Raw genomic sequence first — 12,266 nt, forward strand, 5'->3', positions numbered from 1 at the left:
TGCAAAGCCAGAGTCACAAACCAAGTCTATCACGTTGTCCCCAACCTGATCCCTGTCCTCATCCATCTCCACCTCAGTTCTCCTGCCTGCCTGGTCACCCATGCCAGACACTGGAGAGTGATGCTAGCTAGATTGCTGCCTGCCTCCTACATTCACCATCAATCAGGTAACACTTTCAGCTCAAGTTGTTGGAATTTCTGGAAAGGGGTCCAGAGCCTCAGGTTCCAGGAAGAAGCTGCCAAGAGGCAGCAAAGTAGTTTAGAGTGGGGCGCAGGGAGCCTGGAATTCAGTTGCCTGGGTTCATACCCCAATTTCACCACATGCCAGCTGTGTGTCTTTGGGCAGGCTACTTCACCTTGCTATGCCTTGGTTTCCCCATCTGTAAAATGGATAATAATTGTTCTTACCTTATAGGACTATCAAGAGGATGAAATGAGTTAGATGAAATGAGTTAATACTTTAAAAATACTTAAAATGGCACCTGTTGCATAATAAGTGTTATATACATAAAGTTTGTGTGCAACTTAAAATCGGGTGGCGCCTGTGGCTCAAGGAGTAGGGCGCTGGCCCCGTATACCAGGGGTGATGGGTTCAAGCCCGGCCCCAGCTAAAACTGCAAAAAAAAAAAAATAGTTTTAACATAGTAAATTGCACACAAATTTTATGTCCACCCTGTACGTGTCCATTAAATTTGACCTAAAAGTGGACCTTGCATGATAAGGTGAATAGGAAATAGGCAGGCAGAATAATGGTTTTGCCAGTGGAAATGGGCTCCTTCAGGGGTTCCTATGCACCTAATGAGACTGAAGTTTCATCCCTGAGCACCTTGTCATGAATGATTCGGGAGATCACCTGCAACCATGACCTGGGGCATACAGTGTGTGAGAGACAGGTCCTCACTGATGAAACCCAGAAAGTCTGCACTGGGCAAGGCATTTATGGCAAAAGTAACAAACAGATGTATTGAAACACCTATAAACGATCCTGTTGGTGTTTTCTTCCTTGTCTGTGTACATAAGGATGTAAGCCTTCCACATGGGCGGTGTGTGTCCATGTGCTTGTGTGTACACATGTGCATAAACCATTAAGATCCGGGAGGGTGGGGCCTGATGGCCAGGATACACCTGCACGAGGATTTGGTCTTCTTGGTCATTGGGTAGGAAGAACCAGGTTCAACATTTAATACATTTTCTGTACTGTATGATCGACCTCAAATTAAAACATATACACTTGCCCCAAACGTTGGAGGGTGGGTTTGGGGGAAGGAAACTCCTGCTGTCGATTTAAAAGAGATAAGATTCTTCATCTCTTTGTTCAAATAAGAAATCTAGCTAAGCCATAGTCTTTTATAATTTTTCTTCCTGTGTGAGAGAGATGAGGAAGGTGTACGACATGTGTGTAGTGTGTGAAATCAGGGCGTGGATGTATTCACTGGACTGACTGCAGGTCAGATGGCTACAGGTTTCTTTTTGAGGCTTATTTTCACAGAACACAACCCTAATTCCTAAACCCTTAGTTTAAAAGATCTATGTGTTCAGGCCAGGTGTGGTGGCTCACGCCTATAATTCTAGCACTCTGGGTGGCCCAGGTGAGAGGATCACTTGAAGCCAGAAAGTCCCTGAAGACCAGTCTGAGCAAATTAATAGAAAAATCGAGAGGCCAGGCACAGTGGCTCACTCCTGTGATCTTAGCACTCTGGGAGGCCAAGACAGGTGGATTGCTTGAGCTCTGGAGTTCAAGACCACCCTGAGCAAGAGTGAGAGCCTATCTCTAAAAATAGCCAGATGTGGCAGGCACCTATAGCCAGCTACTTGGGAGGCTAAAGCAAGAGGATCACTTAAGCCCAAGAGTTTAAGGTTGCTGTGAGCTTTGATGCCTGCATTCTACCAAGGGTGACAAAGTGAGACTTTGGCTCAAAAAAAAAAAAAAAGTTGAGGAGAAAAAGAAAACAAATAGAAAAATTAGCTGGGCATGGTGGCAACTGTGGTTCCAGCTACTCAGGAGGCTGAGGCAGAAGGATAGCTTGAACCTGGGCATTTGAGGCTGCTGTGAGCTATGTGATGTTGCCACTGCACTCTAGCCTGGGCAACAGAGAGAGATTTTGTCTCAAAAAAATCTCTGTGTTGGCTCAGCGCCTATGGCTCAAGTGGCTAAGGCACCAGCCACGTACACCTGAGTTGGCGGGTTCAAATCTAGCCTGGGCCTGCCAAACAACAATGATGGCTGCAACCAAAAAAAAATAGCCGGGCGTTGTGGCGGGTGCCTATAGCCCCAGCAACTTGGGAGGTGGAGGCAGGAGACTCCCTTGAGTCCAGGAGTTGGAGGTTGCTGTGAGCTATGATGCCACGGCACTCTACCCAGGGCAATAGCTTGAGGCTCTGTCTCAAAAAAAAAAAAAAAAAATCTCTGTGTTCAGATTAGACCCCCAAGAACTGATTTACGTTATTGGAGAAGTGAGCTTGTTAACAGTTGCAAACAGTCACACTCCTCCCATGAAGTGGAACAGAACAAGACAGAAGCGCTCCTGAATGTCCTCTGTTGAGCCTCTTACCTCAGCATATTCAGGAAATTAGGTTTATGAGCAGAAAGAAAGCTCTTACCTAGAGTTAGACAGGCAAAGGTCATTTCCTTTACCTTGCTCTGAGAGCATCTTATTAATTACAGAGAAGCTGTGTGTTCGGGCTGCGCCCTGGCCATTCTTTAGTCTCTGTCACAAGCAAAAAAGCAGATCTGATAAAGCTCAACTACAGTGGCAGAAATGGAGCAAGGTGGGAATGGGACGCTAACAGTGAATAGGGCATTGCATCTTCTATGTCACAAAGTTGAATTCCATTCAAGCGTGGTTTTGTTGTTTGACTTTGATGTGTATTTACTTATCCAGTGGTCTCAGTTCATCACTGCCCCCACCTCCTGTACCTCAAGGCCCCAGGGCCCGGTGCACCCTCTGGGTAAAACCTCAATTCCCCCCTATTCCCAGGGCCCCTGCCTAATGCCAGCTATTCTCCCTGTGATCCGTCAAACCCCTGCCCCAGAACAGTCTATCCTTCCCCCCACCCCGTACCCATGCTTTTCTTGGTGTTGTCAGCCCATCTGGGCTCCTGCCTGGGTGAGCACCCTGCTAGGCTTCCTGGGCCCTCATGGGAGTGTTTTGCCCACTGGTTGTGCTCAAGAATGGGCCAAGAGCAGGGTGAGGCTTTCCCCCTCCACCCACCAGCCCCTCTCTGACCCACTGTCCCTCACCCAATCCCCATGTTCTCAGAGGAACTTCCTCAAGTGCTCCGAAGACAACCCAGTCTTTGTTGGCGTCGACTGCGAGGTCTTTGAGTCACGCTTTCCCACCACCATGGCCTTGTCAGTGCTTGTGACCATTGAAATGTGCAACGCTCTCAACAGGTGGGTTGGGTGCATGGTCTGGAGCAGGAGTTGCGGAGTGGGGGCTGAGACTTAAAAGTGGGATCTGGGGATGCCAAGGGTCCAGGATTGGGGTCCAAGGATCAGAGAGGCCCAGAAGGGGATTCTCAAGGTCAGTGGAGGCCAGAATTGGGGCCTCAAGGACAAGAGGTGAGACTAGGGTCTGAAGAAATAGAAGAGCCAAGATTCGGTCTGAGGGTCAGAAAAGGGGTCTAAGCCCAGGACAGGCTCCTCCAGGCGGGGTGAGGGCCCACATCAGGGGCCCCCATGTCCCAGCCTGAGATGAACTCCCTGTGCTCTTGGCAGCGTCTCAGAGAACCAATCACTGCTCCGGATGCCGCCCTGGCTGAACCCCTGGCTGCTGGCAGCTGTGGCCATGTCCATGGCGCTGCATTTCCTCATCCTGCTCGTGCCACCCCTGCCCGTGAGTCTACCTGCCCCGCCCCACCCCCTCCTGGGGAGATAGGGACCACATGGGGCCTGGACATCACAGGTCCTGGGCCTGCCTCTGGGCCTTTCTGGACCCCTCTGCAGTAGAATCACCTATAAGACAGGATGTGTTGTTGCTACGTGCAGGAGCCCCCAGACTTGGGGGAAGGAAAAAGTGGAGATCCTTGCTGACAAGATGCCCCAAGGGAGGGGTGGGAGGTTAGACCATGCTTTTTCCCAGGGCAGAAGCCAAGCATTTCCTGGCAGGAGGGAGGGGTTTTTTTGCTGAGGGTGGGAGCAGGCAGAGGAAACTGGGTGGGGAGAGATACAGAGTTGGGACCTCAAGGGGCAGCTCAGAAGTGCTCACAAGGAATCTGTTGGTGCCTGGGTGGAAGAAATGGGTGGGTGGCTGGGGTGCAGAGCAGCCCTTTGACCAGACCTCCCTTCCCCTCCAGCTCATTTTCCAGGTAACCCCACTGAGTGGGCGCCAGTGGGTGGTGGTGCTCCAGATATCCCTGCCTGTCATCCTGCTGGATGAGGCCCTCAAGTACCTGTCCCGGAACCACATGGAAGGTGAGTGGGAGGCCCCAGACCTTTTGGCTCTGCTCCCTGCCAACCTCCTGCCTGCCTGCCTGACTGCTGCCACTGCTCTGGGGCTGCAGTGGGCACTGTGCACGGAGCCTCCCTGTCTGTGTAGGGGGAGAGGTGTTTTTGGATCACGAGGTGGAGGATGTGAAGGGGCTCTGGTGGCTGTGGTCCAAGGTGCCTGCAGGGTCTTAAGCTGCAGAGGTCCGGGGCTCACTGGGCTGCCAATGGGAGCACCACTCAGGCCATGCTGCCTTGCTATCCTCACCTGCCCCCACTTCCAGCGTGGCTGGGATGCTGTGGCCTGCTCTAGGCCTTGGCTTCTGACCCTCCTGCGCCTGGCCCATCTTTATCCAGGCATTCTCAGGACAGTTTCCCAGGTTTGGAGTAGGCAGCCGCTGACCACCTCCCGGACCCCAGACCACACCGGGTTGGCCTCTTTGCTGTCACCTTGTGGGTGGGTAGAGGGGAGAGTTCTTTGTTTCTAGGCTTACAGCACTGGGTCTTCTTCAATGCAGGAGTAGGTGACAGAAGGGTGGTGATCAGGTGGGGGAGGAATAGGTCGGGCTAGAGAGTAGGCAATTCTAAACCTCCGAAGGGCAAGGAAGGCAGCATCATTCTCACTGTCAGCTGCTCAGCGAGAGAGGAAGCAGGGATGAGCTCCCATTTATGGGAATTTGCAAAAAGGCAGTGGCCACATGTGGCTGCATGCCGTGGAGGGACCAGGGTTAGGTTAGTCAGTGGCCAAGGCTGGTGCTTGGACAGCTGGGGTGTTGTCCACCTCTGGCAAGAATGTGTACTGGCCCCAAGGGTGGGAGTTGAGGGTCTGAATAGGTCACATGCCTGTCATTCCATAGGAACTGAGCGATGGAGCAATGGAGGTCTGTCCAGGGAGCAGCCAGCCTCATGTAGGGGGCTCACCACCCAAGGGTAGAGGTGGGTGCTCAGCTGAAGCAAGGCCTGTTGGAATCCATGGTGGTACTAAGAGCTGGATTCTGTCCCCTACCTGGTTCTTTTCTGGTTTATCCTTTGTGACAACCCTGGGAAATGCGGAGGAGGAAACGGGTTTGATACCACAAACTCTGTCCGCGGAGAACTCAAAGAAGGCATCCTGTCTCTGGCCCGAGCACCAAGAAGTCCCCTGGCCGACCTTGACATACTGACCTGCAAGGCCTAGCCTCCTGGTGACACAGCCAGCTTGGTGGCTTCTTTGTCTTCCTCCAGAAACTTCCCTAGGTGGCCACAACTAACAGGAACTCAGCAGATTTTTTTTTTTGTTTTTTTTTGCAGTTTTTGGCCAGGGCTGGGTTTGAACCCACCACCTTTGGTATATGGGACTGGCGCCCTACTCCTTAGAGCCACAGGCACTGCCCCCCCCCCTTTTTTTTTTTTTTCAGCAGATTTCCTTTCCAAAATTCTGCCCATGGCTAAAATTCCTCAAGCCTAGGTCTGGGATGCCTTTCGCCATCAGCTGCAGGATGGTGGCAGATTCTTGGACTCATAGTAGGAAGGAGAGGGCCCCTAGCAGGAAGAGGCAAGGGAGTACGCAGGGAGGACATGAGTCCTGCCAAGCTAGGAGTAAGAGTGGTTGCTTTTTAGAAGATTCAGGGTTAAAGAGGAGGTTGGAAAGGACAGGATTGAACCTGATGGAATAGGGCCAATGAGCACTATTCCAGTGGAATAGAGCCCAGAGTGCAGGGCAGAGAGGTGAGGCCCAGAGGGTGGCAAGGGCCTGAATGCTAAGGGAAGGACCCTGGACATTATCTGCAGGGCAGTGGGAGGCACAAGAGGGGCGTAAGCATGGGAGAGACTGTGTGGACCCTGCAAGGCAGGCGGGAAGACGTAAGACTAAAGCAGGGAGGCTGGTTTGTGGTGTTGAGCTGGTCTGGGGAGGAGACAGAGTCCCAGCCAGGGAGGGCAGGTCCCAGGCAGTGCCTCCACCTCTACTGTTGACCTGAGATGTTGACTATGGTCCTTTGAAGTTTGACTTGAAAAGTCAGTGCCAGGCTGCTGGGGTGGTGTGAAGCTCATAGGACAAGACACAGGGTGGCCACCTATAGTCACATCTGAGAGGTTTGGGGAACCACCACCTTGAAGGGACCCCGAGGAATGTGCTCGCTGGAAGCCCAGACAGCTCTGCCCAGTTCTACTGCAGTCCCTCGGGCCTCCTTAAGCCAGACGGGGCGGGGGTGAGAGAGGGGACCCTTTGCGTTCCCAAGCTAGACTGGTGGCCTTTTAGGGAAGTTTTGCTGAGGCCTGATGCTTGTAGCTCCCTCATGATTTATGAGGGATGTGTCCTGGGGAGAATCATGGATGTGGGTGAGCCCTGGGGGGTTGAGGGGTCCTCTTGCCCTGCCTCCTGGCTCTGTCCAGGTGTGGCTGAGTAGCTGTCAGGGGAGGCCTATGGGCTGGGCTGTGGAGGTGGGGGCTGGAGAGGCTGAGTGGGACAGACCCGGGAGGGTCCAGGATACCAAGCAGTTTTGGGCTTTATTCTGAGGGCTGTGAGGAGCCATGACAGAGGATCATGGGGTGGGTTTGAGCTTTCACATGATGCCAGGGGCAGAGGGTAATGGGAGGTAAGACTGGGGCTGGAGGCTGGATGGACAGAGAGAACTGGAGGCCTGGCGGGGGCACTGGAGAAAGATCTACTCCAGTGAGTTGGGTGAATCAGGCCTGAGTGAAGGGGTTGGCGGGAGGTTGGTTCCTGGATGTTACGGTGGGTGCTGGTTCCTCAAACAAAAACCTAAGAGGAGAATATTGACTGTGGTGGGTGGGGATGTTGATGGAGAAACATGTGGCATGAAGGAAGATAGAGGTCAGAAGCAAGGGAGACCACGGGATAATGGGGCTGTCCTGGGAGAAATGGAGGCTAGAAGGAGCCAGCCTGGATGGGCATGTGCATCTTAACGTGCTGTTTCCTTCCAGAAGACAAGATGCAAAAGTGAGTGCTGGGAACAGAGTGGATTCTCCAGTGTGTACCTCAGACTGATGGTGCCCGGCATCACCCCCATGCCCTTCCCTGCCACCACGCTCACCTACTTGCCCACTCAGCCCTGCCGGACACCCAACAGGCCTGAAGCCAGAGCCCCTCTCTGCTCAAGTGCACAAGCCCATCCCAGAGCCTGCTTCTCGATGCTTGGAGGCTGGGCATTTGCTCGGTGAATGGTGCCTCTGCAGTGATGGAGGACTCTTGGGGGCCCTTCTTACTGGCTCTGACCTCTCCCTTATTGCCTGGTCAGGGAGGGAGTTCTGCAGGGGCCATCTGGGCCCAGCTGTGCACAGCGAGGGTGCCTTCCCCCGCCCCACCACTCTGCTCTGCTTCCACTGAGTCCGCTCCTGAGAGCTTGAGCCTGTTTCTGTTTATATGTGCAGGCCCCAGGGGGTTGATGGGTCAGAGAAGGAGACACAAGGCATGGGGAGGAGGGGCAGGAGAAGGACCCCCTTTCCCAGGAGATAAGTTGGCCCGCCTGCCTCAGCTTGCTCACTTCCTGGACTCAGGTTTCCCTGACACATGCAGATGAGGCCTACAGTCTTGCCTGGCCTGCTGAGCAGAGGTTGGATGTGTTGCCCCTGTCCCTTGTGCCTGGGACCCCAGACAACCTTGAGTCCCTGACCACTGTGCCCTCCCTGTCAGCCCAGGGGCTGGCCCATCCTGATGTCTGCACAGCCTGGTGACTGGTCGCTTTTGGCCTCACTATGCTCCCCCCCGACACACACACCTATGAGCCAACAGGAGGTCACTAAGGATGGCTAATTACCACTTCTCCCCACTCCTCCCTGGAGGACACATCTCTGCGTGGATCCCGTCAGATGCTGCGGAGACAGCATTTGTTGGACAGAATTTTTCTCTGAACTCAGCTTTTGTTCCTTTGGCAAAAACTAGCTAGGTGTAGCAGAAGACAGTGAGAGAGGACTGTCTGTGTGTCTTTGCCCTTCCTAGACAGTGTACAAAGTGATTGTTTCCTATGTAAACCAAGACTCATGTCCGTGTCCTGGTCCCAGAACCAAAAGCCCCCTCAGTCTGCCTTGCAGGCAAATGGTCTCCACGTTCTGCAGCCCATTCCACTGCTCCCTCCCCTCCCTTGTGGGTTCTGGTTGGAGGGGGCTGTCTGCTGCCTCAAGAGATTCCCTCCTGCTTTCCTGAGGTGGGAGGAGGTTTTAGCAGGGACAGGGCCCTGTACCCATCTGCTGACATACTGTTTGTTGGAGAAATAAAGATTGTGTGCCTGGGGCAGCGGAGGACCCTCCTGAAGTCTGTTTTCCTGGAATGTGTTTCCACTGTTGCTGGCTGCCTGCTGGGCATCTAGCTGTGGCCCTGCCACCTGTCCCACCCCCACCCCAGGAAATGCTGGGTGAAGATCCAGGGTTCCCACCTTGCCAGGACCATTCTTTTTGCCTTCAAGACAAGGCTCCAGAAAGGCACTGGCTTTTCTAGAGCCACACCCTAGCGACAGGTGCAGGGCTGGGACTTGCCCCTCCCATGGGCAGCTCTGACAATTTGTGTACATTTTCAAGGCCTTTAATACATTTTATGATTTGCATGTCTCCACTGAGGAAACCCAGTCTGGGAGTGGTCTATGATTTGACCTGGGCAGGGCTGGTCTTATAGCCTGAATCTCAAGGGTCCCTTGCACCCCACATAGGGGCCCCAGCCCTGGCTGTGCTGAAGGTCCCACCACTCTCCCTGAGGTTTCTCTCTTGCTGTTTCCCTCCCTTCCCCAAACCCCAGGATCCCATCCATCTCTCACCCTTCTAAGGCCAACTCAAGGCCACCTCCCACCTCTGTGAGATGAATCCAGCAGGCCAGGTGGCCCTGCCTTCCTGGGAGCAGGGGCTCTGGGGAGGAAGGAGCCTTGTTCCCTGTGTCCCTCATCTCTCTCCCCTGGAGAGAAGATTTGGTGTCTAATCCTTGACCCAGCTGTCCTGGGAATTTAGGGCCTGACTCAGGACTAGAGGCAGGACAAACCACATGATTACAGGGCCCATTGCAAAATGAAAATCTGTAGCCCTTTGTTCAAAAAAGTAAGGATTGGCTTGCTGCCTGTAGCTCCGCAGCTAAGGTGCTACCTACATACCCCCAGAGCTGGAGAGGCCTGCCAAACAATGACAACTACAACCAAAAAATAGCTGGGTGTTGTGGCGAGCACCTGTAGTCCCAGCTACTTGGGAGAATCGCTTGGGAGAAGCAAGAGAATTGCTTAAACCCAAAAGTTTGAGGTTGCTGTGAGCTGTGGTGCCACAGCACTCTACTGAGGGCGACAGCTTGAGACTGTCTCAAAAAAAAAAAAGGATCGCAGTAACAGCAGGACATTAAACCCCGCACAGAGCCTCTCTGAGCCCTGGCCTGGTGTGACTGCACAGGGTGCAGGTCCTTGGAACCAGCTGATGTGGAGAAGACAGGCCCTCAAGGAATGTCCAGGTGTGGGCACACAGCTCACAGCAGGAGACAGGATGGGCAGGCGGATTCAACTTTCCACAGGGTCCATCTGTAAGACCTTGTAGACCACAAAATCCTTTCATACATCACTCCTCCCAGGGCTTCAGCCAGCCTTGTGGACAGGGACTAGGACTCCACTTTACAGATGAGGGACCAAGGCCCAGAAGTGGCTATGCCTCACTCAGGACCCTCGGGAGTGTGGTGGGTGGCATGGTGGTAGCCAGCTAATATGCTGAGCTAAGATGGCCTGGGGTACTCACTGCAAGGCTCCAGCCTTTCTAGCAGTGTCACCTCCAGCCCCACCCGGGGCCTGCCCAGTCTGGCTCCTTTGGGCCCATGGAGTCCACAGGCCAGCATAGGGCGGCCAAGGTAAACAGAGGTCTCCTCACCTCACAGCTGCTCGCTCAGGAGGGAATTCCCCAGGCAAGCCCTGGCATGTCTCACTGCAGCTGCCAAAATGCTCATGGGGCCCCCTGCCTCTCCAGAGACCCGACTCTGTGCTCCCCAGGTCCCCGCACACTCCACCCCTCCCAGAGCGGGGAGGGACCATGGTGGGGCTGTGTTAGGAGGAACGGAGGGGCTGAGTCAGAGGCAGGGAACAAAAAGGGTGATTTCTGTGCACGCAAAGGCCTGTACCCAGGTGTCCATAGCAGCTTTATCCATTATGGGCCCCAGATGTCCCTCAGCAGGCAAAGGATTAACAAGCTGTGGTATGTCCATACAACAGACTTCTCCTCAACAAGAAGGAGCCACATGGATGGAGCTTAAATCACTGGGCTGCGCCAGAGAAGCCAGACGCAGAACAGAGCCCCCACTGTGTGACTCCACTGGTCTGACGTCCTAGAGGAGGCAGAACAAATCAGTAGTGACAAAGCTGATCAGTGATTTCCTGGGCCTGAGGGCTGGGGAATGTTTGACCACAGAGAGGCAAGAGGGAGTATGGATTTGGGGAGATAGCTCTATGCATTTGTCAAAGCTCATCAAACTGGGTGCCTGGGTAAGTGCATTTTATTGCATGTGAGTTAGACCTTGATAGTTTGATTTAAAAGGGAAAAAAAAGGTAGAGCCAGAGAGGTAGGCACGTGGCTGCTGGGTGGGCCATAGCACTTCCTGGCATGTCGAGGGAGGGCTAGGCCACTCCAAGGATCCTCTTAATCTAGGGCAGCAAAAGGCTGGGGACTGAGGACAAGCAGCTCAGAGGACAGGCGAGGACCAGGAAGGTGAGGCATCTTGGCCACTTGCAAGATCATGCTGTGAAGTGGAGCCAAGCCTGGGGGCCCCTGCTGCACCTCCAAGGCCCCCTCCCCAGGTGCCTGCCCTCCTCCTGCCTGCTCTGATAGTCTCTGTCCCAGCCAGTGTCTGAGGAGCTTTATGGCATTGGGGGAGTCCCTGGGACATGGAGGTAGCCTCAGAAGGTGTGAGAGTTTCGACTGAGGTGTGGTCCCTGTACCTTTGGGCCTCTGAGGGGCTAAGGAGACCCATTTGAGCCAGTGCCCACCCCCTGGAGGGCTTGAGCTAGTTTCCAGGCCTGGGCAGTGGCTCCATGATGGGCACTGGCCCCTTCCACGCCATTCAGAGCCGCTAAATTTAGCCAGGCTGGAGAGGTTGTCCTGGGGCCGAGCACTTGGCAGCAGGGCTTTGTCTCCCTACAAGGCCCTGCCCGGTACCCGAGCCGGCCACCCGGCCTTTGGGCTTATAAGGCAGAACTGGCGGCTCTCAAGTGCTAGAGTCTACAAGTGGGCTTGGGGCCAAGGCTCCAGACTTTGGGGAGCCTCTTTCCCAGATGCCAGCAGACATGGGAACTGCTTGTGTGTGACCTCGGGCCAGATACTCAACTTCCAGAGCCTCAGTTTCCTTATCTGTAAAATGGGGACTCTAGTATTCACCTCCCAGGGGTGTTGTAAAGAAAGCCCTGCCGAATTCCAATGTGTGGAACTCTGACCTCTGCCCTGCCAACCCTCACCCCCACAACACCTAGAACTGACACAGGGGTCTGGCTCTGAGGATGCCGTCGGAGTGGAGACCAAAGGCAGGCAAGTACCGGCCTTGGGTCAGAAAGATGTGTTTTAGAGTCAGTAAATGACACACTGACCTCATTAGCTGACTGACTCACTCTCACAGAATTACTAGCAGGAAAATGAATATGGATCTTTAGGGTATACTTTGGATGTGATAATACCTTCAAATGAGACAGTCCTCCAAGCCAGTGTGTTTTCTAGAGGGCCAGGGCCAGTGCCCAGGCTATAGCAGAAGCACATGCATGTGCTCCAAGCAAGTCTGCCTGTCCATCAGTCCCTCTGTCTGTCAGCAAGCCTGGCTACTCGAGGAGGAGGAGATGCTGATGGTGTGAAGGGGACAGACATGGACTAGAAAAGGCCTTCCTTCCTTCCTTCCTTCCTTCCTC

General features: G+C 53.9%; 1 protein-coding gene across 6 annotated transcripts in view; it reads left to right on the forward strand.

The window, feature by feature from the left end:
- Positions 1 to 8,667, forward strand: part of ATP2A3 (ATPase sarcoplasmic/endoplasmic reticulum Ca2+ transporting 3) — a 37,107-nt gene extending 28,440 nt beyond the window's left edge. For 3 of the 6 annotated variants that reach the window (XM_053570680.1, XM_053570683.1, XM_053570685.1), the window contains 5 exons: positions 3,260 to 3,393; positions 3,718 to 3,835; positions 4,296 to 4,413; positions 4,783 to 4,882; positions 7,351 to 8,667. In XM_053570680.1, the coding sequence (XP_053426655.1) occupies positions 3,260 to 3,393; positions 3,718 to 3,835; positions 4,296 to 4,413; positions 4,783 to 4,882; positions 7,351 to 7,414 (534 nt within the window). In that variant the 3' untranslated portion in view covers positions 7,415 to 8,667. The remainder of the gene's footprint in view (positions 1 to 3,259; positions 3,394 to 3,717; positions 3,836 to 4,295; positions 4,414 to 4,782; positions 4,883 to 7,350) is intronic. The other 3 variants (XM_053570681.1, XM_053570682.1, XM_053570684.1) reach the window with 3 other exon arrangements.
- Positions 8,668 to 12,266: the final 3,599 nt, after the last annotated feature.

Source organism: Nycticebus coucang, chromosome 18 (genome assembly GCF_027406575.1).
Source record: "Nycticebus coucang isolate mNycCou1 chromosome 18, mNycCou1.pri, whole genome shotgun sequence".
Lineage (NCBI taxonomy): Eukaryota > Metazoa > Chordata > Mammalia > Primates > Lorisidae > Nycticebus > Nycticebus coucang.